We start from the raw sequence: 27,869 nt of genomic DNA, 5'->3' as shown, positions 1-27,869 counted from the left end.
GAACCTTATCGTTAAACAATGAAAAACATTTAGTGAAGATACATTGTGAAGACAAAAAATATGACATGTTGAAAATTTGAACCACTTTAAACTTTATGTAATTGTTGAGCTAGATGTTCTGTAACCAACAGAGCCTAATAATGGTATACACCTACCATCACAGCAATGCTTGCAAGTGAATCCCTGTACACAATGACAATAGCAGCACTTGTCTCTAAAGGAAACTAATGAGACCGTTTTGTAATCACATTATAACACAGTTTTAGCTTTAACTACAAACCTGACTTGAAGAAAAGAGATATATATGTCTGTGTTGAAGGTCTGATTATTTATTTTAACTACTAGCACTACATTCCTGAATGAAGCTTTGACATGTGCATGTATTGTTTGTAAATTGTAAACTATTTTCCCTTTAATACCTGAAAACGTAATTTGATAGAACAGAACCGCTCAGTTCAGTTTGAGAAGTAATGGGCTGCAAAGCCCAGTACTGCACCCAGTCTGGATGGATTTTATATTGACTACTACTTCATAATTGAATATGACCTTGAACACAAGAAAATATGACACACAAATCAATATTAGAATTGCAATTGCAGTAACAATGTCATGTTATATCGGCTTGTTCTTTGTTGACAATGCTTTCCTTTGTCGACAGCTTTCTTCTGAGTACCTTTCTCCTCGATGGATCTCAAGGTATGGATGCCAATCCTCAGAGGGAGTGCACACTGACTTCAAACGCTGTGGAAAGTACAATATTACACAATTAGAAGTAACCCTGAATATAAGTATACTCTTAAACTGTAATTTACCGAACATACAATTAACAAAGACAAAATACGCACCCCCAAGAGGCCTCCCTCTGCTCTCATCAAGCTATACACAATAACAAGAGGGATCCAGATAAGGCTGAACACAGACATGCACCAACCCAGAGCCAAGCTCCAGTCTGGGTACTCGACTCCTCCATAGGTTGGGGGAACATAGTATATCAGAGACCAGATGAAGATCACCTAGACAAAATAATGAAAAGTTAATAGACTGTAACATTCAAACCTATTTATTAAGATGTACATGGTGGCAACACCGACAAAGGGAGTTCATATTTGACTCCAAATGACAACTAATCAAAATTTGATGAAATTCCCTAAAGACAGTCTTGAGAAAACATGTTTTGTAAAGCCACTGTGACCTTTAACCGCTATGTCTAAGTGAACATAATGTTAAATTTGAAAAAATTCTCTCAAGGTGTTCTTAATATAATACATTCCCAATACTAAAAATAATAATAGTAACTTAATTTATTTTATAGCCCCTTTCAAGGGACCCAAGGACACACATTTTTGGAAGAAGGACATATTTAAGGTTACAGATTTTATCAGACCAGGTCATTTGTTTTTAAACATTTTCTAGTTTCGGTTAGCTTCTGAATGTCCTCTGGGATTTGGCATTGCAGATCTCTATTGGCAGAGCATTCAAGAGAGTGGGGGCAGCCAAGCTAAAAGCTCTGTCTCCAAAAGTCTGCAGTCCGGTATGGGGGACGGTGAGCAGACTCCTGGGTGGCTTGAAGCGTCTAGGTTGGTCAGATATGCATTATGGAGTAAAGCCTTGGAGGAATATGTAGGTGAACAGGAGGAGCTTGGAGGTGATCCAGGATTTAACTGGCAGACAGTGAAGATGGATGAGGGTCGTGTTGATGTGCTGCCAGGGTTTTGGAACAGGTAAGAACTGTGAGAGATGAGTTCTGCACATACTGGAGCCTGTTGTCCAGGGCTTTGTTGGGTACCCCAGACAGGACTCCATTGCAGTAGTCATGGCGGGAGGTGATGAATGCATGGATGAGCATTTCGCCACAGAGTCTGAGAGTGAGGGTTTGAGTCTGGAGATGGTTTTGAGGTGGTGGAAGGCAGTTTTGGTGACAGAATGGGATTTAAATGAATGAGTAGATGGTACAGCCCTCAACAGTGAGAAGCAAGTCCGCCAACCTCTGAAGGAGGACCTTGGTAGCCACAACCAAGAGCTGCTGTTAAGTTTAAGAAAATTGGCTGTAATACAGGATTACTGTCACAGCGTCAGATAAGTGACTGTGGGGGAAGTTAGGAGGAGGGTTCTGTAAGAGTGGAAATTCAGTCTGTGGTGATGAATGATCTGACCAAGTGGTAGTATCTTTATGGTGAAGAGGAGGGGGCCAAGCACATTGCCTTGAGGAAAGCCATGGTCGATTGGTGCAAGGAATGAGTAGATGTTTCTGATATTAACAAACTGTTTCCTGTTGGAGCGGCAGGACTGGAACTAAGCTAAAGCTTTACCAGTGACCTCAACCTTTGAATTATAATCACTTCAACAATGAGTGCAAGTGAATTTTTTTATTAATTTGATGAAATTTCGTAAGGTGTTCTTGAAATACTGTGTACAGAAGAATCTGACAGACAAAAATGCCTCTGGCCACTTACTGTTAATGGTGCACAGTCATAAAAATGAGGTAATGGTGACCTGAACCTTTTGACCACCAAAATCTGATCAGTTCATCCGTGAGTCCTTGAGTACCAAATTTGATGAGATTCCCTAAAGGTGTTCTTGAGATATCGTGTTCACAAGAATAAGATGACAACATGAAACCATAATTCCTCCAGCCGCTTACTGCTGCCAGCGTAGAGGTATAAAAAGAGAGTGCAGACCTATTCAGTACAAACCAGAAATAATGTAATGCTATGTAAAGCATTGGTTCTGATGCAAGATATTAAAAGTTAGTCTTTCAGAGCAGCATTGAATCTTATATTAATTTCTAATATTAATAATTTCCTCTTTGAGGTCACATTGAAGTAGTGAATTTCATATTTTACGTGAATAGTTTCCCAAATAAACTTTGTTTCAAACTAAATTTGTACTCATTACTCACCAAAATGAAGAAGGGGCTGATCAAGAGCCAAAATGCTCTCCACCACAGCCAGAAGCAAAAGCTCTTCCTCCCAATCATCATCTCAAGGTCTTTAATTAAATTGTTTACTCCTGAAATGCATGAGAAGAAATGCGCAAAGGAGACAGTTTAGTGCATTGGAAAGGTTTGTCTTGTATTCACATCCATCAAGCACTTAATCAAATGCTAGCCAAGGTTTCAACAATGCAATTATTTTTCTATTATTGTGACTAAAATCTGAATAAATGTAATGATCCTCAACTGATAAACTAATGATAAAGCATAAAACTGGGGATATTCTATATTCTATAGATTACATAATTTAAACAAATCCCAGAAAAATACCAAAACCCACATGTTTAGCAAAGGCTAGCTATGCAACTGAAACAAACACAAGCATCATGGGAGTTTTGGTCTCCACCGTCATTGCCAATGAAAATCGACCACACTGTTCATGGATGAAAGTATTACAAGTGACAAATAAAAACAGTTACAGCAAAAATCAACTGACTGACTAAGTGGGAAGGTGTTGTTTTTTTTCATCATCTTACGTTGCTTGAGGTTAAAGCAGATACATGCATGGGGGTAAAGTGGATTTGTCACAATAAAACGGCGACCAAATTGTAATGTCCTGTTACCTCGAAAAAAAACTGGGGATTTATCTGTGATTGACCATTGTTTGAAATATTTTGGCACATGCTCAATACCACACAAATGTATTGATATTGTTTTTGGAATAACTTTTGATACGACCTAATCACATTGTTGGTTTTGGTCTTTAAATGGGATGCGCAGACACTGAGAATATCCTGAAATTTGATTTTATTTAAATGTTACTTCTATATGACTATGGCTAACATTTACAGCACCGGTACAGTTGGAGTTTTAAACCTGTATGTTTGGAGAGGGCTGTTAGCTTGGCATGTGGTAATGCTCTAGTCTAGAGCCAGTAGTGATTCCTCTCCACTACACTGTCACTTTTTATTGTTTGTGTGAAGAGCTTTTTAAAAACATCTATGGTGCAGAGGGAAGTTAGATATATTTGTGTTCATCCTATCTGATTTATGTAACTCATGATTTTATAGTTAATGTTTTTCACAAGATTAAACTGAGTTTGTTTAATTACTACTTATATGTATGGTACATACACATGTACAATTCAGCTCGAAAGAAACAAACAAAACAAACATGCTTTTACTTTGAAGACAAGTGTCAAATGTGCACCTGCTGCACCTGTCAATGTTTGTATTATCTAAATTTGGTGAGCTATAGTAATCTTATTATCAAAACAAACTGGTGGGAATTTTGACGTTAGGTCTGACCCATTACTGACCGATCCTGTGGTTTATCTGAAGACTGAAGCACCAAATTGTACACTGCACTTCTCTGGGCATAGACATGCTAAGTGTAAAGACAATAAGATGAGCCGTTGACGCAATATAGGTTCCACAGACAGACATGAAGATAAACCATATATGTGGTATATTTACCATAAATGTAGGCGAAGCCAAGGACCTCCATAACAACCAAAATAAGCAACAGCCAGGACGAAGCAAAATGGTCGATTAGAGTTACCCAGTATATTCCTGCCTATTTAAACACAAACACACACACACACACACACACACGCACACAAACACACAAACACACACACACTATTGATCCATTATGTAAAAACCATATGCAAAACCCATATTGGAAGTAAATGTCATTTCTAATGTGTTTGCCAAGTTCCATGAGTTCTCATGCATGTTTAGCCTCCCAAAAATGTGGTCAACTGTAAAAGATAGACTTCAAACATGTTTGTGTTGCTACAGCAACAGAGTTCAACAGAGCAACGTTCACAGGATGTATTTATAACTATCTTAGGGCTCTTTGGACAACATTTGATCTAGATCTGTTCTTGTGAGGTTTTGTGTGGATTGGATATGTAGTCAAGTTGGAAGAACTTCCTGTTTCAAGGTAAAAGTTAAACTTTCAACATTTAACTACTTGATGCCAGTAGGGGTCGAGTTGACTAGGGCTGAATGTTGGCATCGAGATGTGTTCAGGGCTGGACTCTTATCAAACGTGAAGTTTGGTGCTGATTGGAGATCGTTTAGAAAGTACGAGAGAAAGAACAATTTTCATGGGCTGCACTACATTACATTACATGTCATTCAGCTGACGCTTTTGTCCAAAGTTTCAGCAAAAATTATGCATATTTAGGCTGCAGCCCGAATAATTTCGGACAGTAGTCTCTGTTGGCAGATCTGCTTTACCGTTGTCACACATGGCAGGCCCAGGAGGAAGATGAAGATACATGACCCTAGACTCACAAAGGGACGTTTGGATCGAAGGGTTTCAGGGAAGGTATCAATTAAACAGCTGCTGATCACCTCTAACAAAAAGAGGAGAGATGGAAATCAGTGAGTAAACTGAGTAGCAAAGACTGGTTGTTTGCTTCAACACAGATCCTATAGTTTACATTCAAGATTTATGCCAGTTAGCATGATATGACAGCATAGCCCCTCCACTGGCAAATTGTAATCTCACCTATCATTGCAAACTGAGTGTCCAGGCCAACTATTGTAAGCATTGAAAAGAACAGTACGGACCACAGGGGGGAAATGGGAATTTTAGCCAGAGCATCTGGATATGCAATGAATGCCAGGGAAAACCCTGCAAAGACGAAGAAACAAAACATCAGAGAACATACAGCAGCCATTTGACATCTGATAAGTACAGTGAGAAGTATCATTGGTATCTGACCTTCCTTCACCACACTTTCAACAGGTTTTCCATAGATGTAAGACATGTGACCCAAAATCGAAAATATGGCGAAGCCTGCATACACACTGGAAACTAAAGAATTAAAAACAGTAAGTTAAACACAAATTGTAAATCTATTTGAACCAAAGATGACATTGTGAAAAAAGTTTCATTTACATAATTTTTGAAGGGCAGTTATCTAACTACAGAACATGAAAGCAGAGATTGAAAGACACTTTCCTGTAGAATGTGGTTAGCCACAATAGATACTATCACTTTGGGAATGCTTAAGTGGAAAGCATCCCAACTTCTATACTTATCGATCGACAACTATCTAATCCTACTTAACAGTCAAATCTTACCAGATTTTTCTCAGTAAAGCTGCAAAAATAAATGACCTTGCTTTAAAATCAGTGCTTCATCTGAAATAAAATTGTCCTACCATGGTTAGTAAGGCATGCAACAACTGAGTCCCCAAGCATGTTGTTGTGGAAATTGTTATAGGATGCAAGGGTCGGAACACCTCCCGTTCCAAGGGACAAGGAATATAAAGTCTGAATTGCTGCATCCTTCCAGACCTGAAATACAACATACTCTATAATGGGGATTTAAGACGTACATCGCAAATGTTTAGTGTTTTAATGTTTTACATTGTGATTAATGGATTCTAACCTCTGGTTCCGTCAGTTTAGTGAAATTGGATCCTGAACCAATATAGTAAGCTATGCCTTCTGCAGCTCCCTCTAGTGTCACACCTCTGATCAGCAAGATCAAAATCACCACGTAAGGAAATGTAGCTGTGAAATATACAACCTGCAGAGAAAAACATCTTAAAATCTCTCACTGAATATGCGAGCTGAGCAATGCATATGCCACAGTGTGAAAGAGATACATTTAGCACAATGCAGTAAGGATGACAGCCCAGACCAGTCTTTAGCATATGATTAAGCATGGTTCCACTGCTTCTAAGAATAAGTGTGTGAACGATGAAGAATTCGATTTTCACAAATTGTGTATAAGAAAAAATTAAGTAGTAGGTGACTTACTTTTCCTGAAGACTTGATGCCTTTAAAAAGCGCTGCAGCAACAAGGAGGGAGCTCAGCAGAAGACAAAGGGCCAAATGCCAAACTATTGGTCCTGTTTCATCCAGACCACTGGATCTCTGCAGAGCCACACGACTGAGGAAGAGAGAAATCTGACTTGTCATGAAACCATGTCATGACAAATGTATTTGTGCTTGTTTGCATTAGAGTTTGTGATTCTTACTCCCAGTACTGTTCACTTGGACTCTGCACTGGAGCCGTGATCACGTCCGTTGAAGGACAAGTAATGTTTTCCTGAGTCCAGTTGGCCACTAGAACACCACTTACATTACAAGACACTGAAAAAGAAACAAAGACTGGTGAACATCTTGTTTAAAATAGACATGTCCTGAGAAGCAGTGTTGACCTAATATGGCTCCAGGACCTCGTTGAGACCTGGTAGAAACATCGATCCTGAGTTCCAGTCTAAACATAACAAAATGTGTCCTGAATGTGTCCTACGATCCCTTCCCTCAGACCACATTCGGAGTTTAAACATTTGGCCTCATTCATTTCACTACGTGAGTGCAAACGCATCCTGCAACACAAATGGAGGAGCAGACGACCGGCTACAGTTTCACAATGAATCTTTATTCTATCCAGTATACATACGCTGATTTGTTTCAGCGAACCAATATCACTATATAAACGCTGGCTATGACATAATCGTATCACCCCCCCCCCCCCTCCCCCTAGAATTTGGAGATTACAACTCTTCACGCTTCACAAGGGCTACAGATAAAAACATTACCTCTGGGTGTGCTGCTGCAGTTACTGTCCGCCCAACTGAAGCAGCTAGACCACGGCAAAGGAGACTGGAAGGAGGCGAAGAAGTAGAACAGGCTGTAGGAGCTGATGACATTATAATAAATTGCCGTCAATGTGTTTGCTATGACTACGGAGAGGCCAAGACCTGGATAACAAACAGAAAAAGGAAGATAACAGATTACAGCACAAAAAAACTGTATTTGACCCTACTGAGCCCTCTACATCTGCATAGGGTAGCGATTGCACATCCTGTGTTGGCTGAGTGTCTCTAGTGTTGGTTCTCTTCTCCCTCTCAGTGATGAGAGCATCCTGCTCTATTTCACACAATAGCTTGCCATGAAAATGTTCAATCTCATTTACAAAGTCAATGTTTGAAACGGAATCAACTAAATTATCAATAGCGCATAAAGTGTACCTCATTCACTGGATGCAGACATTTTTTTTACAATATTTTCAGGATTTCCATGTTTATCAACAGTAAATGTCCGACACCACAAAATCTTCAACACTACAGGTATTTGTTTGAGGCTTACCCTGTAGCATCGGCACAGCTCTCCACATGTTGACTGGACCCTGGCTGCAGAACTGACCAATGGCATTTTCCAGGAAGAAAACAGGAATTCCACATAAAGCCAACATCAGGAAATAAGGAATGAGAAAGGCACCTAGTCAAAATGTTAAAGAAAGTCGTCATATTATTTTATTCTTAAAAAGCTGTTAGCTTGAGAGACTTTCTTCACACTGATTCCAAATAATTACCCCCTCCATTCTTGTAGGCAACATAGGGAAATCTCCAGATATTTCCCAGGCCAATAGCATAGCCGATCAAAGAGAGCATGTATTCTCTCTTGTTTGTCCAGTTCCCACGCTCAGGATTCTCATCACCATTATCCAGAGGACAATCCTGTTCAAAACCGAGTTTCACACGTTAAAAAATATTGGGCTCTATCTTCCACCCAACGCAACATGGTACCGAGTGTCGATGCTAGTTTCAGACTGACTTTTTCCTGTCAGTGCCATGTTGTGTCTGTGGCAAATTGAACTTTCACCCATGTGATTATCCATGGGCATGTCGGGCTTTATATCAAGTGGGTCAGGCCCATATGTGTGCCTTGCTTTTGATGCATCAGAAAGAGATGACAAACAAATATGTGGTCTGAAGTCGAGGTGAACAGTATTCTAAGGGTTTAGAGTGTGGAAATATGTTGTTAACCAATTATCTTTCAACATGCTAAAATGCAAACAATTTATGTCTGTATAGAATGATTATTAAACACTACCTTAACTTTAGCAGTATATGTATAGAGCTGATTGATTCATTTCTGCTACCAATAGTGACAGTGGGTAAACTTGAGGTCTTGAAATTGTAACAAAATATTTAGGGCAACATAATGATATTATTTGTGGTATGGTGGGATTTTATCTTAAAACAAAAGGATTCTCTCCAATTTCATGTAAGCCTGTTCAACATTATTTCACCATTTCATCAGGATTCATTGTAGGCCTCTGTCTACTGTCCCCCTTGCTGCACATTCTCCCTAAAATAAATTGAATTGAATTGTTCTGATGAATGACTGTCAAACTAATGCTGAAACTTTTCCCCCAAAAATGTTTTAATGTTTAGATTATAAAAAGCTTTGATGTGTGATGAATTGTAGCTATTTTAGACAGAATGTAAACTTTGTATACCTAAACAAACTTGTGTAGCAAATTTTGTTTGTTTAATCTTGATTAAAGGTAAATACAATCCAAATATTTAATTTACATAAGCCATACAAATATGGTTTGTTATATAGTTTGGTCGTGTGTGCTGGGCTCTGCTTTGCATCAATTGCATTATGCACAGGAGCAATTTTTACTTGCAATTAAAATAAACAATTTGAAATAGCTCTTTTCCGATATACATAATTGCTGTGACATTTGTAATTGTCTTGATTGATCCTCAGCCGTGCTGCAGAAGAACATTAAAACTAACCAAAAACTTGTCTCATCTCACAGCAACAAAACAGGATTTCTGTCTTCCTGTGACAGACAGGTTTTTTTGTCATCTGTTTGCGTACGTGCCTTCACTGTCGCTCTCTGAATTTATGTAAAAAAAACTGTAGGAAACTTATTTATTCTATACTGCACTGCCCTAAGATATTTGTGCATGATATCTAAACACAAATGTTCATCCCATCAGTACTTACTACTCCTACGAGTGTTGCTTTTTTTTTAACCTGTCTGGTTAAAAAAGGGTAAAAGTAAAGATTTATTTGTTCAGCGATGTCAGACAACATCACTAATAGCATATTGTACACAAACAAACTTTTATTGTTAACTTCTACTTCTCAGAAATTTTATTAGAAATTTGCTGATGTACTTTTGAAGCACTCTGGGTGTAAAGTGCAATGTACAAAAGTCCCTACAGCTATATTGGTGCTAACAAAACATTTCTCTCAACTGTATCACAAAACACACACGCACACACACACAAACACACGCACAAACACCTGTTGTAGCAGCTTACCTCAGCCCAGAGGCTCATCAAACATCCTTTCTCTGTTCACACATACTGAAAAGTTCTTGTTTAAATATGAACCTTCACATACTGGAATAATGAACAAACCTCTCTCTCACACACGAGTCCCAGTAACAATTTGTGGGTTTTTACAGCTTTTCCAGCCTGTACATTAATAAATAATGGTGATTATTAAACACTACCTTAACTTTAGCAGTATATGTATAGAGCTGATTGATTCATTTCTGCTACCAATAGTGACAGTGGGTAAACTTGAGGTCTTGAAATTGTAACAAAATATTTAGGGCAACATAATGATATTATTTGTGGTATGGTGGGATTTTATCTTAAAACAAAAGGATTCTCTCCAATTTCGTGTAAGCCTGTTCAACATTATTTCACCATTTCATCAGGATTCATTGTAGGCCTCTGTCTACTGTCCCCCTTGCTGCACATTCTCCCTAAAATAAATTGAATTAAATTGTTGTTCTAATGAATGACTGTCAAACTAATGCTGAAACTTTTCCCCCAAAAATGTTTTAATGTTTAGATTATAAAAAGCTTTGATGTGTGATGAATTGTAGCTATTTTAGACAGAATGTAAACTTTGTATACCTAAACAAACTTGTGTAGGAAATTTTGTTTGTTTAATCTTGATTAAAGGTAAATACAATCCAAATATTTAATTTACATAAGCCATACAAATATGGTTTGTTATATAGTTTGGTCGTGTGTGCTGGGCTCTGCTTTGCATCAATTGCATTATGCACAGGAGCAATTTTTACTTGCAATTAAAATAAAACATTTTAAATAGCTCTTTTCCGATATACATAATTGCTGTGACATTTGTAATTGTCTACTGTGAAATAATATACAGATAATAACAAAAACCTTGACAAACAGTGGATCAATAAATACATCCATCAACACAGGTGGCATTCACATCTCCAGATGTTGCAGGAAAATTCACTTTTTGTCGGTTCATAATTTCATACACTGAATAATTGCCACTTGGCAACAGTAACACTTTATATGAGGGAACACATATTAACCATTAAATAGTTGCGTATTAGCATGCATGTTTGTAGCATATTGGCTCTTTATTATAAAGCACTTATTAGGACCTTATGCTTCATGATCTTATTCTACAACTACTAGGCCATTAATTAACAGTTTTCTCTCAATTACTTCCGAATTACTGCTTATGCTTCGAAAATGCATGCTAATACGCAACTATTTAATGATTGTATAAAGTGTTACCCCGGCATTATTATTCGCACACAAATGTTCAACCTTATTTTATCAGATCATTTTGTGTGCTAAATATAGTCTATAAATAGTCCAGAAATGACACACAAAAACACAAACTGCTGTCCACATTAAAGTAGGTTGCATGTGTAGTTACTCAGTTTACAATCCTACCTGATCTGAAAGAATAGGGTCGTCTTGGATTTTTTTTGAAAAACAATCCCACATGTTGATTGATCCTCAGCCGTGCTGCAGAAGAACATTAAAACTAACCAAAAACTTGTCTCATCTCACTGCAACAAAACAGGATTTCTGTCTTCCTGTGACAGACAGGTTTTTTTGTCATCTGTTTGCGTACGTGCCTTCACTGTCGCTCTCTGAATTTATGTAAAAAAAACTGTAGGAAACTTATTTATTCTATACTGCACTGCCCTAAGATATTTGTGCATGATATCTAAACACAAATGTTCATCCCAGCAGTACTTACTACTCCTACGAGTGTTGCTTTTTTTTTTAACCTGTCTGGTTAAAAAAGGGTAAAAGTAAAGATTTATTTGTTCAGCGATGTCAGACGACATCACTAATAGCATATTGTACACAAACAAACTTTTATTGTTAACTTCTACTTCTCAGAAATTTAATTAGAAATTTGCTGATGTACTTTTGAAGCACTCTGGGTGTAAAGTGCAATGTAAAAAAGTCCCTACAGCTATATTGGTGCTAACAAAACATTTCTCTCAACTGTATCACAAAACACACACGCACACACACACGAACACACGCACAAACACCTGTTGTAGCGGCTTACCTCAGCCCAGAGGCTCATCAAACATCCTTTCTCTGTTCACACATACTGAAAAGTTCTTGTTTAAATATGAACCTTCACATACTGGAATAATGAACAAACCTCTCTCTCACAGACGAGTCCCAGTAACAATTTGTGGGTTTTTACAGCTTTTGCAGCCTGTACATTAATAAATAATGGTGATTCTGCAGTTGTTTAGATGAGCAAATTTGGGAATGGAGATTTGGGAATTTATGGATTACGAATGTGTACGCATGGCAAATAAATCGCACACATCTACAAAAACCTAATAAACACAATAAAATCAGAGGCTAATCTCCTTTGATGGAAAGAGAGTGTTTGTACATCCATGAAATCAATAGATACAGAATAGATAACAGATATCCACTCGATACCTTATCATCATTGAAGTCTCTCCTTATGCCTACAGCTTTGACTCTCCTGCGTGAATACACAAAAGACAACATTTACATACTGGTTATGGTCCTGTCTGTGTCATGTTCCTATTTTCTAGATTTTGAATGTCATATTGTAGGTAACATGGCACTTGCACACACAGTTACATAGCCCTAGCCCTTTTCATGGGGTGGATTTTATTATTATTAATAAATTAATATTATACTCCTGTTTGCGTGCAGCCTTCCTGTCAAACAAATATATTGATTGAATAAATACTATCAGGTCGGGAGATTAGACTTAGTCTCGACCCTCTCTCCCTCCACGTCTCCTGCACAGTGGTGGGCAGACAGCCATCACAGTCACGTCAGCTCCAGCTCCTGTCCCAGTTGTACTGGTTTTTCTTCTCTCGTGTGGAGGTGAGAGGTGTCATCGTTATAGAATCAGGGTGTAGGAGAACTTCCAGGTGACATAAAAACACGAAAGCTCCTCTCTAGAGCCAGTGTTTGTTTTATCCACTATGGGATACTGTAGAAACATGGTGGTGCAACATGGCAGCTTCAGTGGAACAGCACCTGCTCTACATGAGTTATGATTCTTAGTTTCTTGTGATTGTACACAGTGTTAATATTATGTTTAATTTGCCAAAAGATCCCTCATGAATTCTACACACTTTAATGATCCCATGATTTAATGTTTTCACGTGATTAAATTATTCAATAATAATGAAAATGATCTTCAAGAAAAAACTTTGAATAATTTCCAATTTTATATCTTATTAAATCAATGTAAATTCAGCCTTGACTCCATGCTGACCCACGCAAGTGCTTGGCATTGTAGGAACCAACGACTGTGCAAAGTTAAGTGAAATAACATTCTTTACTTGAGCAACAACCGATGCAGCAGTGAGAGCACCAACCCTATACTGCAGCAGCTTGACGAACATTTGGATCAGTATGTGGCATGGGTTCAAGCAAGGCAGGCAAACAAAAACATTTCTGCATTAAGTTTGATTATATTTAAATGTCTTGAACTTGAGATAATATCTTTTTATTATTTCCAATTTGTAGGAGGTCTGACCTTGAATAAAAAATGAACCTTGGAAAATACATTTGAGAACCCCTGGAGAAAGGGTTTCAAAACAGTTTACCTTTGATATTTTTCTTATTGATTTAAATAATTTCACCACAAACCAGACAGGTAAAGAGGAGATAATCAGTGTAGAATATCAGAGGTGAGATACAAAGGATGTAGTTAGTTAACAAGAAACTAAAGGACATAATAAGAGAACTGTGATCACTGAAACCAAAATGATCATAACTGATAGAACACTCAATATTTTTGATGCAGCTGAAAAGTAAACCACCAAGGACAACTAACACACACTTGTGTGTGTGTGTAACACACACACTCACACAAACACACACACACACACGCTGCCATGTTGTAAACTACCTGTCCCAGCAGGTAATGTAATCCAGACGGTAACTGACCAAGCCTCAGATGACACAACAGTGAATATTTGCAAAGTGGAATATTGAACAGGGATGAAGACAACAATATGATGCTAATGCTCGACTATTTCTGTTGAGAAAAACAAGCAAATTTTTGAACCATAGACTGTAAATAAAGATGGACAATTTATGTTCACTTCCTCCCACTATCCAGACATGAAAAATATTCCAGTTATGAATGCTGCCATCTATGGAGAAAGAGTCTGTACTGTAGTGATTGGGGGATAGAGTCCCGGGGCCAAGGTTTGGCGATACACACACTTGACCAAGTGCCAGTCAGTCTCAGCTGTCAATCATGATGTTTCATTTTTTAAAGTATCAAATAATTGTTAATAAACCTACCATAGTTAACTAGAATTACATCAACAATCTTTGAGAAAATATATTTGTATGACCTTTAATGCAGCCAGCCACCAGGGAGTGATCTAAACACATTGGCCTCACTTTTGGGAATGTATGTCTTCAATCTTAATATACAGGTTAGGATTTGAACACTTCAGCTAATCTGTGATGGGTTTACATTTTAATTACTCTCTCCCACTCGGGGTGTCAAACATCACTCACAGCAGTTTTACTTACATCCACTCTTTTACACAGAATACACTCCTCTGCCAAATAGGAGAAGTTGACAGTAAAAATACAAAGAGACACATCAGAGCCAGGAGCTAGCGATCACATTTACGTTTACTTCCGGCATGTTTTTGAGATTCTTCATGCGGCAGCTGCGTTCTTCTGAGTAGCGCTCTCCTCGATGGACAGCCAGGTAGGGATGCCACTCTTTGGATGGAGAACACAATGACTTCAGACGCTGTGGAATGTAAGAGATGAAGATTTCATGATTAGGAGTTGTTTTTTCTAGAGACCTCCTCCAGACATTTATGGAAACAATCTGCAGCCGAGCAACATTTAAATTGTTATTTTCCGGGTATCATCACACACACCTTCCAGGGGCTTCCCTCTGCTTTCATCAGCTTGTACACAGCGATGACAGGAATACTGAGCAGGATGAACAGGACAATGCACCAGCCCAGAGCCAAGCCCCAGACGGGGAACTGGACTGCCCCATAGGAGGGGGGTGTAAATGTCATCAGAGACCACACCAGGATCATCTAGACAGCAAAGCCAAAACATTTCACTCATTAGACATGAACAAATGTGATGGAGTGGCATATCAGCCACATTTCTAACTTTCTTTACGTGGCTTTTAATGCAGTGCTATTAAGTGCTTCACCAAGGAGATTATGTTTCCAGCAAAGTTAGATCCAGGATTATTTTTTTCACTTTCAAGATTGGCTGTATTTTTTTTTGTTAGAGGTTTTTTTTTCACTTATTTCCCAGGAAATGTTTCTTGGATATGGATGAAAATAATTGGGCATATTCAGAGGACTGATATCTATGCCTGTGCAGTACGACAGTACTCACCACTATGATGCAGGGACTGATGAAGAACCAACACGCTCTCCACCACAACCAGAAAAGGAAACTCTTTTTTCCAATCATCATCTCAATGTCTTTAATAAAACGGTTCCCTCCTGTAAAGCATGAGAACACAGTTTTAGCTTAAGGCAGATTTTTTTAATTCACATTTATTTGCAAATGTCTCCAATTACCATATTTACCATATATGTAGCAAACACCAATGATCTCCAAGAGGGCCAAAATAAGCAGCACCCAGCTGGCGACAAACTGGTCGATTAGGGTGACCCAGTATATTCCTGCCTATCTCACACACACACGCATACACACAGTCACACACACACACACAATGGGCACATCAACTTAACCTTTGTCAGACAAGAGTAGCAAAAAGAGAGGTTGACTCTGAGAGGTTTACCTGTGTGACACATGGCAGGCCAAGGAGATAGAGGATGGTACATGTCGTTACCGTCAGTAAGGCGTGTTTGTTTTTGAAGAGTTTTGGGAAGGCGTCTAACAGGCAGGTGGTGATCACCTCTAATGACAAGAAGAGATGTGAGGACACATGATGTGAGCACCTGCTGAAAGAGGAGTGGTCTGAGTGTCGTGGCGGCATCACATCCCACCTATTCCTGCAAACTGTGAGTCCAGACCTACAGTCAGGAGCATGAAGAAGAATAGAATGGACCACAGCGGGGATATGGGAAGCTTAGACAAAGCATCTGGATATGCTATGAATGCCAAGCCAAACCCTGCAGGAAGAAAAAGACACAACACATCAAGTGCCACTTCTTCTTGACAATACATTTTTACCACGGCAACAACAAGGTGTGTCGGTCTGACCTTCTTTCACAACCTGTCCAACAGGCATTTTGTAGATGTGAGCCATGTGACCCAAAATTGAAAATATGGCAAAGCCTGCCAACACACTGGTGCCTGGGAAGAACAAATAACACAAATCTTTAGATCATGAAATACCTCTGATATAATATATTGCAATTTGAAACACCAAAGCTTGTGATCATTTGGTATTATTCCACTTTGTCGTATGTGATTTAGTTTACATGTGTATCTGCGGCGTCATGTTGTATCTGACTGTTGCATTGTATTGTTAGATTTTTATAATGTATCTTATTGATGGGTTATCATGGGTTATTTATTAATCACAGGTTTTAAATTAAAGCTTCCTTCAAATTGTGTTTGCTCCCACCTGCATTTGTCAGTGTTACTACAAATGCATCCTTGACCACATTGTTGTTGAAGCTATTATAGGAAGCAAGAGTCATGACTCCCCCCCAGCCAATGGAGAGAGAGTAGAAGATCTGAGTTGCTGCATCTTTCCAGATCTAAGAACACAAAGTCATGTTAAAATATATTTTGGAGGAAATTAGGACTTCTCTTATTCGTTGTATTTAAACAATGATAGTTCAGTTCTCACCTGTGCTTCAGAGAGTTTAGTCAGATTAGATTGTGACCCAATGTAGAACTCTATGCCATCTCTAGCTCCCTCTAGAGTCACACCTCTGATCAGCAGGATGACAATCACCACATATGGAAATGTAGCTGTGAAGTAGACAACCTGTGGAGACAAAAGCTAAGATTGAACATTGTACAAATGTAATGAAATTATTTTGATTTTCTGTCCTTGGTGCTGAGTTTAAAGCAAATTAATGTAAATTGGAAGACCTTATAAAATGTTGTACTATGATGCAATAACGTTAGTGTTTAAGTGTGATGACAAATATAGGCATTGTACATGGAGTGTTTTGTTAAAGCATGTTGCAGTGTGAAGGTTCGCTTGCATTAAATTGCAAATGTGGATAAACATTAGCTCCCTCTACAGTAATTATTCTGAACATAAGGTAAAACAGAGGTGAAATATATGACCTGCAGAGAAAAAAGTCTGACACCCACACACTGAACATGTAATCTGTCCACAGAGCAATACCAGTGCCACAGTGTAAAAGATGCACGTTTACCACAATGCAACAAGACGGACTGCCGAAACCGGTCTTTAGTATATGGTGTAGCATGTTGCCACTGCTTAAAGGTTCATCGAAAAATCCAATAAAATTGAAATAAGCGGGACCCCTTGTTTAGACATAATAAAACAACAGAAAAAACACAACATACCTCCATTCTGCTTGTGTGGTGTCATCCAAGTGTTCGGAAGCCCCATCATACATATTTGACTTGAAACAGCATCATTCACTCCATGTTTTTAGCGTAAATGTCCTCTGATATACTCCACATGGTGCGTTCATGTACCCTCGGGAACTCCATCGTGTGGCTACATCTGCAAGCATTACCACTTCCGGTAGTGGACTTTAAGGCTTAAAACAAAGTGTAATGACCTGGGTTCGAGTGGAATATGAATGTAGTGAATTGTGGACACTTGGAAGACACCACATTGGCAGTATGGAGTCATGTTGTAATTTTTCTGGACAATTTTTCCCACCCCTCCATCAGTGGTGAGTAGGTAGTGAGTGAATTTTGAATTTTTCGTTGAACTATCCCTTTAACTAAATTAATGTAAGAAGAGTTTCTGTGGATAAGGAAATAAGAAGTAATAGCTGACTTACTTTTCCTGAAGACTTGATGCCTTTAAAAAGCGCTGCAGCAACAAGGATGGAGCTCAGCAGCAGACAAAGGGCCAAATGCCAGACAATTGGTCCTGTTTCATCCAGACCACTGGATCTCTGCAGAGCCACACGACTGAGGAACAAGAGAAATCTGACTGTCATGAAACCACACCATGACAAATGCAGGTATTTGTGTTAGATTGCATTGGATTTTGTGATTCTTACTCCCAGTACTGTTCACTTGGACTCTGCATTGGAAATGTGATCACGTCAGTTGAAGGACAAGTGATGTTTTCCTGAGTCCAGTTGGCCACTAGAAAACCACTTACATTACAAGACACTGGAAAAGGAAAGAGGACCAGTAAATAGCTTGCTAAAAACCACAGGATGGATATAAAGCTCTTTAGTGTTTCTCAGACAATTTCACATATTTAATCACATCAGAATTTATATTTCTGTCATCATTATTTCATGTCAGAATGAAATGATTATACCTGTGGGTGTCCTGCTGCAGTTACTGTCCGCCCAGCTGAGGCAGCTGGACCACGGCAAAGGATACTGGAAGGAGGCGAACATGTAGTACAGGCTGTAGGTGAGGATGACGTTATAGTAAATTGATACTATCAGCGTCACCATGACCATTGCAATGCCAACACCTGCAGAGGTACAGAAGAGAGGTTTTAAGGAGCCGTTGCTGTTCAGAAAGTTCTTGTGAAAAAAATATAATTATAAAACATTAACTATTTTTGGGTGAGTTTTTAGCGAATGAGCATTTGACGGCCCTGAGAACAACAGCACTTCAGAATAGAGAGTCTCCTGTGTCCAGCAAAACACTCCCTATAGATCGAGGACCATCACCCACTTTTCCCACCCAAGTTTTTTTGGTCAATATATCATTTTCAATTTGTCCTGTTTGTGTGAAAAAAATAATGCTGTCAGGGCATAGCTTGTGGATCTGCTTCCTGCCAACTGATATTCCAACCAAGTCAACAAGTCTGCTACAGGGTGATGTCCTGGTTCAACCCATCAAACTCTGCTAGATTGTAAGTTAACAGTAAACAACAGATGACCTGAATGTGCACCTTACGGAATCAGGAATTATGCAGGGATTTGGGAAATATAATTGTCCCCTCTGTGTAAATTGAGGCCCCTTTACGGCCCCGGATTTAGAAATATCCTACATCTGCTGTTGATCTGAAGCCAGGGGTCATAAAAGACCTGGTATTTGGTTTACACAGTTGACCATTAACCAGCATCCTCTTTAAATGCCTCAGGTTTGACATCTTCAATATACTTGACTGAGCTTTAACAAAGCTTTCATAGCAGCCTCACCCTGCAGGAGAGGCACCGCTCTCCATGTGTTGATGGGACCTTGGCTGCAGAATTGACCCAGGGCACTCTCCAGTAAGAAGAGAGGGATTCCAGCCACCACCAACATCACAAAGTAGGGGATGAGAAAGGCACCTGCTCAATAGAGCAAAGTCATAATGAGAGAAACATTTTCTATGTTACTTATAATAACAGCAATGTCATTAAAAGTGAGCCATATACTGAATGGACTAGGAACTGATTATCTACGTACCCCCTCCATTCTTGTAGGCTAAATATGGAAATCTCCAGATATTTCCCAGTCCAACAGCATAGCCGATAGTGGAGAGGATGTATTCTCTCTTACTGGCCCAGTTCCCTCGTTCTGTGTTCTCATCCCCATCATCAACATGTGGATCCTGTTCAGTGACAAGTTTACAATGTAAAGAACATTTTAGTGGCAATCGGTTTCAAAAGTTAATTTAAACCGATTTATTACACCTTCAAGATACACAATCTTCTTTACATCATTTCCACTTATCACATTCAAACTGAATTGGGGCGATGTCTGCAAGTGAACAAGTCCTTTATTATTAAGGGATTTCAACTACAGTGGCCCCTCAATTCAATTAAATACTGAATTGAGATTTTGTTCATTTTGTTTATAATTAAAACACAAATCAAGGTATTTCTCTATATTAAATAATAAAGTAAGCAATATTTTGCAAGCACTAAATGATGGAGTGTAAGTCTGACATATCTTACCTGGTTGACCTTTGCAGGATTTCTGTATATTAAATCCCTGAAAGTGTTCCAGCCGTATTTCCTCATGATGTCCTGTCACCTGTGTGTTAAAGGTCTGTATAAGAAATTTAAAAAGCTCACGAAGGCTGGTTTTAAAGCCCCCTCCCCCCTGAAAATTAGTGATGTATTCCAACCAATCATCTACTCAGATACCTCCCCGACGACACCACTGACCTGACCGTGTGAGTAAATGAACTCTTATAATAAAAATGAAATCATGATTTCATGCACTGCAGTAAAGAATATTTCCCTGTTGATAACATTAATGAATTACCTTCACTCACTACATCATATCATCAGTATTGATAACCAGATAAAGCAGTGGAGCTGTAGTATCCAGTAACACAACACAATGATGGCTGTGTGTTATGTATGCTGTGTATGTTTCCCAGAGAGTCACTAGCCCGATGACAGTCACCATGTTGTAACACCTGATCCCTAAAGCCACTGAAAATGGACAGACCTCATTATGGTTAGTGACATCTATGTATAATGACTATACTGGTGAGCTGGTGTGGGTCTGGGTGTGTGTTGCCTGTAATCACAGTCAGATGTCATAACACTGTGACATGATTTTCTTCCTTTCTGCAGAAATAAAAGCTCTGTGCATTGTTAACAAATAAGTCTGTAACTGTAACTTTATATAAGAACATACAGTGTAGGATATGAACAAACTTTTCAATGCCGGCGACAACCAGTGGCCCGAGGGATTATGTTTTTGGGTGATCCAAGATTGTCATTCTTGTGAACACGATATCTCAGAACATCTTTGAGAATGTCTTCAAAATTGGAATGAAAGATGAACTCATTCGATTTTGGCAACCGAAGGTCAAAGGTCTTGATAATGTTATATATCAAGAATATCTGTAAGGAATTTCATTACACTTGGCACCAACATTCACTTGGACTGAAGAAAGACCTGATTTTTCAAGTCAAGGGTCAAGGTCACTGTGACCTCAAAAAGCTATTTTTTGTCTCATGAACGTGTTAGCCCTTATCTAGCCTTATGGACCAGATTCTGATAATTCAATAGGCCTCTACTGGCCTTGTGGTAATTTAAGGTGCTTACTATTAACCACAAGATAAATCTGAGCCTTTGATACATTTTCCCTCCTCCCCTTGTCTTCTGCTACCTATTCACTTTGGCTGTGTGATAAAGATTCAACAAATATTTCGAAAAGATAATTTTGATCCGCAAGACTGGTTTTAACATTTTAAAAGTGATTCAAATGCTTGCATCACTAGATTAACTGTGATCAATATCACAATTTCTAGGACTGGCTGACCAGGAGTCAAAAAGGGGACCTGCCCGCCGAGTGTGGGCACCAACCACTCCACTATCAGACCAAACCTGATTCCACACTTCTGATGTCTAAGTTTTAAATGGTGTGAAGTGAGAAGTCTTTTAGTTCCTGAGGCATTTTGGTCAATGACGTTCAGCCACAGACTAACCACTGTATACCTATAACATACATTAGCTGTGATGACTGGCGTGTCCACAGATTACAAAAACAGCTGACGGTGATGTTTCAATCCCCGGTTACACAAACACATGCAGGAATCAGTCGGGATTCTTCTAAGAAATCAGTGCGGAAGACAGAAGATCCGTATCCTCCATGTGAAGATAGCGGCCATTCAGAGGGATGTAGAGTGGCTGGATTTGGATGTGGGAGGATGGGATGAGGAAAATACCTTTGAGTCCGAACATCTGTTTTAAGAGTTTAGCCAGATGGACTTGAGGTCAGCTCTCTGTCTCTAGCGGGACAGGTCAGCCTTATGAATCACTTGCCTGTGCAGCCACCTCACAGTCAATAGACATCAAGTCTTTGTTGCCTCTCACAGATAGAATGACATGACTGTAGGGAACAAAAAGTATTGAGAATAGAAGGTGACGAAGAGCCAGATTATTTTTATTTTTAGATATTAGATTTCTAATATCTAAAAAAAAAGGCTTTCCGAACTCTGACCCACTAGCCCACACAATGTAAGCCTTTTCTTCCTCTGGCTCATTGCCTTTATTATCCACTTTGTGCCAACATCCTATTCAGCTTTGTTTATTAGATGAAATAACAAGAGTTAAAGGGTTTCAATTCTTTGAGGTTTTCTTGTCTCAAGCTTCTTTTATTACGCCTACGACTGTGCATCCTCCAAATCCTTTATGACCACTCAATGAACATGTACTCGACTGCCCTGAGTAACTTTAGTCACATTCCACACTATGAACAATCTGGATGTGAAGCAGGAAGTGACCGACATCTTTAATCACCCGGATATGTTGAATTAATAAAAATTCATTCATGAACCTCTCAGACAAGAGCATGTGTTGTATTTAACAGCAGGACACGGTGCCTGCCTGAGCCTTAACTCAATACGTAGCAGGTTTATTGTTTGGATAAAGTTCCATTCAACAAAAGCTTCATTGTTACAGCACTCGGTGGCTCTATCCTGTGCTGCGCTACAGTCCATAATAATGGTGAATCATACACATACTCACACAAAGGTGCGCAAATACAGGAAACTGAACATAAAGTGCAAGAGTACTTTTTTACTTTTATTTATTCTAAGACAGACTTGTAAACATAAATATGGTTATCAACCATGCAATACATACATTAACTCCATAATCATAGCACCCTATGTATGTGAGTCACTACAGTACTGTATGGAGATATTTTCAAATTGTACATGGATTCTAATCTTCTAAGGAAAGCTGATTTCACTGTGCAAAAGCAGGGTCCTCTACAAGGAGTCACAGCACGTGTTAAACAAATGAAATTAATATTTGATATAATGCATACCATTCAAACAAGGTCATGTCATGTTGCGGACAGTATTGTGTAATAGGATTCAGCGACAGCTTATGAACATATCATACGTGATACACACTTTTATCATAAGAGAAAAGCAATGAAAAACACAAATCAAGACACAGAGAAAGAGAGATATAAACACTATATATACCATAACATAGAAAGATCATTGATCCTCACAGCAACTTATGGATTATAAAATCAAGGTCTCATTTTGTTGCTCATTGAAAATAATGAGACTCTGATATTTATTGACGTAATTGAAGCATGTAAGTCAAATTTAGATTTATATTTTTTGAAAGGGGACCAGGCCATTTTTAAGCTTGTCTGAAATTAAGTTTACCCAAACAGTCTTTTTTCATAGGATTTTGTATAGAAGATATGAGCTCCTTCCCTCTCATGCTGGTGTCAAATCACATCATCCCGCTGCGCTTAGCTTTTTGCTCATCTCACAAAAAGAATGTGTTGCACATTATGTTGCACACAAGCTGTGTTGTTCACAAAGTTAGACCTCGATGTCGGAAGCCATCCGCAGGCACATGGATGACTCTGAGGGGATGTCCTGACGTCCGATCTCGTTTCCATCCAATCGCACCGTCCGCAGTTTGGAGAAATTTGTCACATCCATGAAGCTGCAGAAACTCCCCAGAGTGAACTCTACAGCCACAGAACAGAGTGAGAGATGATTACATAATGCAGATATAAAAAAGAAAACTCAGCGTTAACACAACACTTGTCCGAGTCAAAATTAGACCACGAAAGTATTATATAGTGTCATTATTCTGCTTTCATAAAGTTTATTTTTAAAATCATTATCAAATATTTCTTAATTTTCATGACTGTAACCTTCAATTGTGACACATTATGCTCATATTCAGGTTTACGAGTTTAATGCTGACAAAATATTAACTTCTAAATTTTAACAACGCCTTCATCATACTGTCCATTGCAGCAGCTCCACTTTGCAGCCGCTGTTTAAAAGGCTAGGTTTGAGATCCTGTCTCTTTAAGTCTTCACCTCCAACAAAGCCCAGTCTGCTCTGGTTGGCCAGCTAACCAATTTTGTTGTGATTGGTCAAAAACTTCAAGTGCTTGTAGGAAATTAAGTCATCTATTGTTGATTTTCCTCGTCTTTGTTGAGAGCGTGCCGATTAGCATTTATTTTACTGATCATAGTTATGCAAATGTTGGTCATCGTGATGTCATGTGACAAATAATAAAAGCTACAATTCTGGGGCCAGGACCTTTTGAACACATTTAATGGGTTTGATTTCGGACATTTCCAACCTTAATGTCCTGAGTCTAATTATTTTATGTAGAATTCCAAAAATAATCTAATAAAACATTGGGAAAGGGATATTTACATTTGGATTTTCATGGATGTTACCTTTGATTTGGTTTGCCTGCAGGTAGAGGTGCTGCAGTGTGGTGCTGACTATGGGGATTCTCTCCAGCTTGTTGAAGCTCAGGTCCAGCTCCACCAGCCCTGTCACGTTAAAGGTGTTGGGTGGGATGCCCTTGTCCGTCAGCTGGTTGTGGCCCATCCTGACATATTGCAGATGTGTCAGACCACCCAGGAAGTCCTCTGGCACTGAGTCGATGGAGTTAGACTCCAGATAGAGTTGGTGCAGATGGTCAGGGAGGGCGCCCGGGACCTGGGATCATTCATTTGAAAATTCTCTTGGAAATCTGAATCTTGTCTGTAAATTTAATGTGACATATATTAAAACATTGGTTTACCTTTGTCAGCTTGTTGCCACTGATGTCCAGCAGTGTGAGAGAGGTCAGAGCCTTCAGTGATGTGCTCATGTCTGTGAGCGCATTATCATGGAGATACAGGATAGTGAGGTTATCCATTCCCTCTAGGTCTGCAGGTGATACCTAGGCAACAGTGTGATAACTTTAAAATCTAAATGTAGAGAGGAGCTCTGCATGAAGATCAGCCCATGCAAACTTTTACCTTTTCAATCTTGTTATGATTGATTCTCAGATCTCGCAGGGAGCGGGGGAGGTTGGAAGGAATGCTGGTTAGATTATTGTGCTGTAGATAGAAACGCTCCAGTCCCTCCAACTTCAGAAACACCTAAATATGATGCAGAGGGTGAGCGACATCAAAGTAAATTCAACCAAACTCACCATCAAAAGGTTTGAAAAAGTCGAACATCACATTTAGCCATTTAAATATATGTTCTCCTCATAAAAAATTACAGAAAAAAGAACTTTGTGGTCATGTCAAAAATATTCCATATCCTCTCAGCCACTGGAGGGGAGGGTTAATGTGTGGCAGGCTGAACCGCACGTCACTCAAATCTATAAGCATGACATCCTGCCTCCAGGACGTCCGTCAGTCTGTCTGTCTGTCTGTCTGTCTGTCTGTCTGTCTGTCTGTCTGTCTGTCTGTCTGTCTGTCTGTCTGTCTGTCTGTCTGTCTGTCTGTCTGTCTGTCTGCCTGTCTGCCTGTCTGTCTGTCTGTCTGTCTGTCTGTCTGTCTCTCTGTCCAACCATCAGCCAAAGATATATGTTTCCATTTCATTGTCACATTTTCCCTCAGATGAAAATCTGATCCAGATTTATGTGCTTTAGAATCTGTATGACACAGCATGTCGACTGTAGCAAAGGGGGAATCAGACATGAAAGAATAACATATAAAAATCCCCATTTTTCCTCCTCACACATGCAAACATAAAGCTGTCACGTTCCCTCTGCAATTACTCAGCCTCTTCACCAGCTGCCAGCCATCTGACATCCATAAAGAGCTGCCGTTCTCCATTGCAGCTCATGTGTTTCTGGTTCTGAGGTAGGTAAATCTGGTGCAGATTTACCTTCTTGTCAATGGCTTCAGATGTCAGCTGGTTGTAGTGCATCATTAACCACACCAGACTGGTTGCATTGACCAGAGCCGACTCAGGCACAGAAGTGATGGCATTGTGCTGGAGGTACAAGTACTTGATATGGGCAGGAACATTTGGCATGGCTGTCAGGCCCCGCCCATCACAGTACATGGCCACTGGGAAGGTGGGGGGACAGTCACACTCTTCAGGACACTGGCCTCCTGAGGCACCCTGCAGGGAGGCGAAAGCATCTCCTTGGCGGCCATACAGCCAAGCGAAGGGGTCCCGTGGATGGGAAAGCGAGAACGGGAGCAGGGCAGAGAAGAAGAAGATGGTCGCCGGGAACATTGTTGCAGTCACACAGAACCTTTATGTAATCTACAAAAACAGACATGGCAAGAACATTTAGAAAAAACACAGAGAGTCACAAACCATAATCATTTTGTTCAAATTTAAACATTTTGACTCAATTCAGAGTAAAGAGATGGAAAAAAACGTCTTTCTGTTTCAAAGTTCTTTCTCTTATATAATGTAGAGGTACATGACAAATGAAACAATTTAATGATCATTCAGCAGCAAAGTCAAAGAATTCAACTGCAAAAGCATACTGTCTCACACCTTTGGGGTCGAGCAGTGAAGGCACTGGCCTTGTTTTGGAAACAACCTGCAGAGAGGCACATTCTTAAGGGTCTTAATCCAGAGAGGAAACGTAGAAAAAAGGAAAAACCAGACCATGAATACCACCTCTGTAAATGTTTCTCTCTGTAGCGCCAGAAATGTGGGACAACGTCCAATAATGACCCTCTGATTTGGCAGAAGACGAAAAAGCGCCCCACAAAATGTGTCTCTATCATCATGTGTTTATGTTTCCCCTATGAGGTTTCACAGAAAGACACTGAAGTGACAGAGAGACACATGTTGACACACACACAAACACACACACACACCTACCTGATCAGAGGTAGCCTGGCCCTCTTTGTCCCCTCTGTCTCTCTCAGAGTGAGCTCAGGAGTGGAGGGGACTTCGGCAGTCACACAAAAGTATCTCTCATTCCCTCCCTTCTCTCCTTCCCATTCTGCCACCCCCCTCTCCACCCCTCTCCATTCTTTTTCTGTTGGTTGCTTCCACCCCATAATCCGCCCTCCTGCACCCCGTTTTGTTCATTCAGGCACGGCCCAGTGCACCACACACCCCTCACCCGCAGTCTGGAGCCTCCTTCTCCACCAATACCAGGGATGTGAGATGCAGAGCCTCTGAGGGGGATTTTTCCATCTGTGTGCAGTATATTCAACCCCTCTGAGCTGAAACATACTATTTCCATAGTATTTGCACAGAGGATTTTGGTACCAAAGCTCACTGGATCAAAACTACTAAACATTTTAAAATGTTAGTTATCCTTTCTGGACGTAAAGCAAACAATGCCACATGCTGACCGTTGCACAAAAGCAACAGAGGTGTTATACCTGTTTTGCTGTGAACTTAAAAAACATAAATGGACGACAGATATGGAGACATACGTGTTTTTGAATGCAACAAATTTACCCGGTGTTTCAACCCTGGAATATGTAAAACTATTTGGGATGTGAGTCTTTACTTATAATATTGCTATAAGGGTTTCGGGAGGAATCACTCAGGATGAATCAATCTCTTCCCAATAAAGTCAGACAACTCGATCTTCAGCCAAAACTGCATGTGCACGATTTTGTACCAAACATGGGCATAAGCGGGTTTAGTGGCACTTTTTAATTTAACTATACAGTTATTTAATGGGTCTAGAACATTTTGTCCTATTAATGCTAAAGCTCTGTGCAATAGGAAATCTTCCAAAGATGATTACTGAAGCTATTATAGTACTTGTTTTCTTTAACTCCCTGACAAGGATTTTTCCAAGGGGGCGGATCCAACTTTCTTCATTCCTCTCCATCGACCTTCCATGTTGTAGAGGGTTAAATGAAAACATGTGTGAAGCCCGTCTCATGTTGTGTGTGGTGCTTAATGTGGGCCTCTTCCTGCCCCCGCATCTGCTCTCCGACACCAGCTCCATCTGAATCAGGGGGTTTCTCTCACTTTTAGTTGTGGCCTCCTCAAATATTGTTCCCCCTTTTCTCTTTCAAAACCCAATTCTCTGTTTCTTCTC

At 39.5% G+C, this 27,869-nt stretch overlaps 3 protein-coding genes across 3 annotated transcripts; all 3 read right to left on the bottom strand.

Moving 5' to 3' along the window:
- Window positions 1–612: 612 nt before the first annotated feature.
- LOC133964544 (sodium- and chloride-dependent neutral and basic amino acid transporter B(0+)-like) lies at window positions 613–11,495 on the bottom strand. The gene is made up of 15 exons (XM_062398707.1): window positions 11,442–11,495; window positions 8,279–8,423; window positions 8,053–8,184; window positions 7,503–7,664; window positions 6,936–7,050; window positions 6,715–6,847; window positions 6,341–6,481; window positions 6,111–6,246; window positions 5,669–5,761; window positions 5,453–5,578; window positions 5,179–5,297; window positions 4,408–4,507; window positions 2,900–3,009; window positions 846–1,013; window positions 613–741 (listed from the first exon to the last, which is right to left on the bottom strand). The coding sequence occupies exons 1-15, from the start codon at window positions 11,493–11,495 to the stop codon at window positions 613–615; spliced, it is 1,863 nt and encodes a 620-aa protein (XP_062254691.1).
- Window positions 11,496–14,365: 2,870 nt separating this feature from the next.
- slc6a14 (solute carrier family 6 member 14) lies at window positions 14,366–20,124 on the bottom strand. The gene is made up of 15 exons (XM_062398694.1): window positions 20,054–20,124; window positions 19,563–19,707; window positions 19,313–19,444; window positions 18,475–18,636; window positions 18,206–18,320; window positions 17,981–18,113; window positions 16,837–16,977; window positions 16,609–16,744; window positions 16,242–16,334; window positions 16,025–16,150; window positions 15,817–15,935; window positions 15,602–15,701; window positions 15,405–15,514; window positions 14,924–15,091; window positions 14,366–14,790 (listed from the first exon to the last, which is right to left on the bottom strand). Exons 1-15 carry the CDS (start codon window positions 20,117–20,119, stop codon window positions 14,635–14,637), a joined length of 1,902 nt encoding a protein of 633 aa, XP_062254678.1. The 5' UTR covers window positions 20,120–20,124; the 3' UTR covers window positions 14,366–14,634.
- Window positions 20,125–22,647: 2,523 nt separating this feature from the next.
- Window positions 22,648–26,097, bottom strand: fmoda (fibromodulin a). Its single transcript, XM_062398728.1, has 5 exons — window positions 25,724–26,097; window positions 24,862–24,984; window positions 24,642–24,782; window positions 24,289–24,556; window positions 22,648–23,559 (listed from the first exon to the last, which is right to left on the bottom strand). Exons 1-5 carry the CDS (start codon window positions 26,078–26,080, stop codon window positions 23,408–23,410), a joined length of 1,041 nt encoding a protein of 346 aa, XP_062254712.1. The 5' UTR covers window positions 26,081–26,097; the 3' UTR covers window positions 22,648–23,407.
- Between the last annotated feature and the right edge of the window lie 1,772 nt (window positions 26,098–27,869).

The sequence above is a fragment of the Platichthys flesus genome, chromosome 2 (genome assembly GCF_949316205.1).
Source record: "Platichthys flesus chromosome 2, fPlaFle2.1, whole genome shotgun sequence".
Lineage (NCBI taxonomy): Eukaryota > Metazoa > Chordata > Actinopteri > Pleuronectiformes > Pleuronectidae > Platichthys > Platichthys flesus.
The sequence above is the reverse complement of the archived record's forward strand: the minus strand, read 5'-3'. Positions and strand labels throughout refer to the sequence as shown.

What these genes read in the sequence shown, in the direction of transcription:
- fmoda (XM_062398728.1), bottom strand. Translation starts at nt 26,080, where the DNA reads ATGTTCCCGGCGACCATCTTCTTCTTCTCTGCCCTGCTCCCGTTCTCG. An exon ending in GTGGCAACAAGCTGACAAAG is followed by an intron (nt 24,557 to 24,641) that starts GTAAACCAATGT and finishes GAATGATCCCAG; the next exon opens with GTCCCGGGCGCCCTCCCTGA. An exon ending in GCAGGCAAACCAAATCAAAG is followed by an intron (nt 23,560 to 24,288) that starts GTAACATCCATG and finishes CTGTGGCTGTAG; the next exon opens with AGTTCACTCTGGGGAGTTTC.
- LOC133964544 (XM_062398707.1), bottom strand. Translation starts at nt 11,495, where the DNA reads ATGTGGGATTGTTTTTCAAAAAAAATCCAAGACGACCCTATTCTTTCA. An exon ending in CTGCAGCAGCACACCCAGAG is followed by an intron (nt 7,051 to 7,502) that starts GTAATGTTTTTA and finishes TTTCTTTTTCAG; the next exon opens with TGTCTTGTAATGTAAGTGGT. An exon ending in GCATCAAGTCTTCAGGAAAA is followed by an intron (nt 6,482 to 6,714) that starts GTAAGTCACCTA and finishes TTTTCTCTGCAG; the next exon opens with GTTGTATATTTCACAGCTAC.
- slc6a14 (XM_062398694.1), bottom strand. Translation starts at nt 20,119, where the DNA reads ATGAGGAAATACGGCTGGAACACTTTCAGGGATTTAATATACAGAAAT. An exon ending in AGTAACACTGACAAATGCAG is followed by an intron (nt 16,335 to 16,608) that starts GTGGGAGCAAAC and finishes TGTTCTTCCCAG; the next exon opens with GCACCAGTGTGTTGGCAGGC. An exon ending in TGGTGTTTGCTACATATATG is followed by an intron (nt 15,515 to 15,601) that starts GTAAATATGGTA and finishes CATGCTTTACAG; the next exon opens with GAGGGAACCGTTTTATTAAA.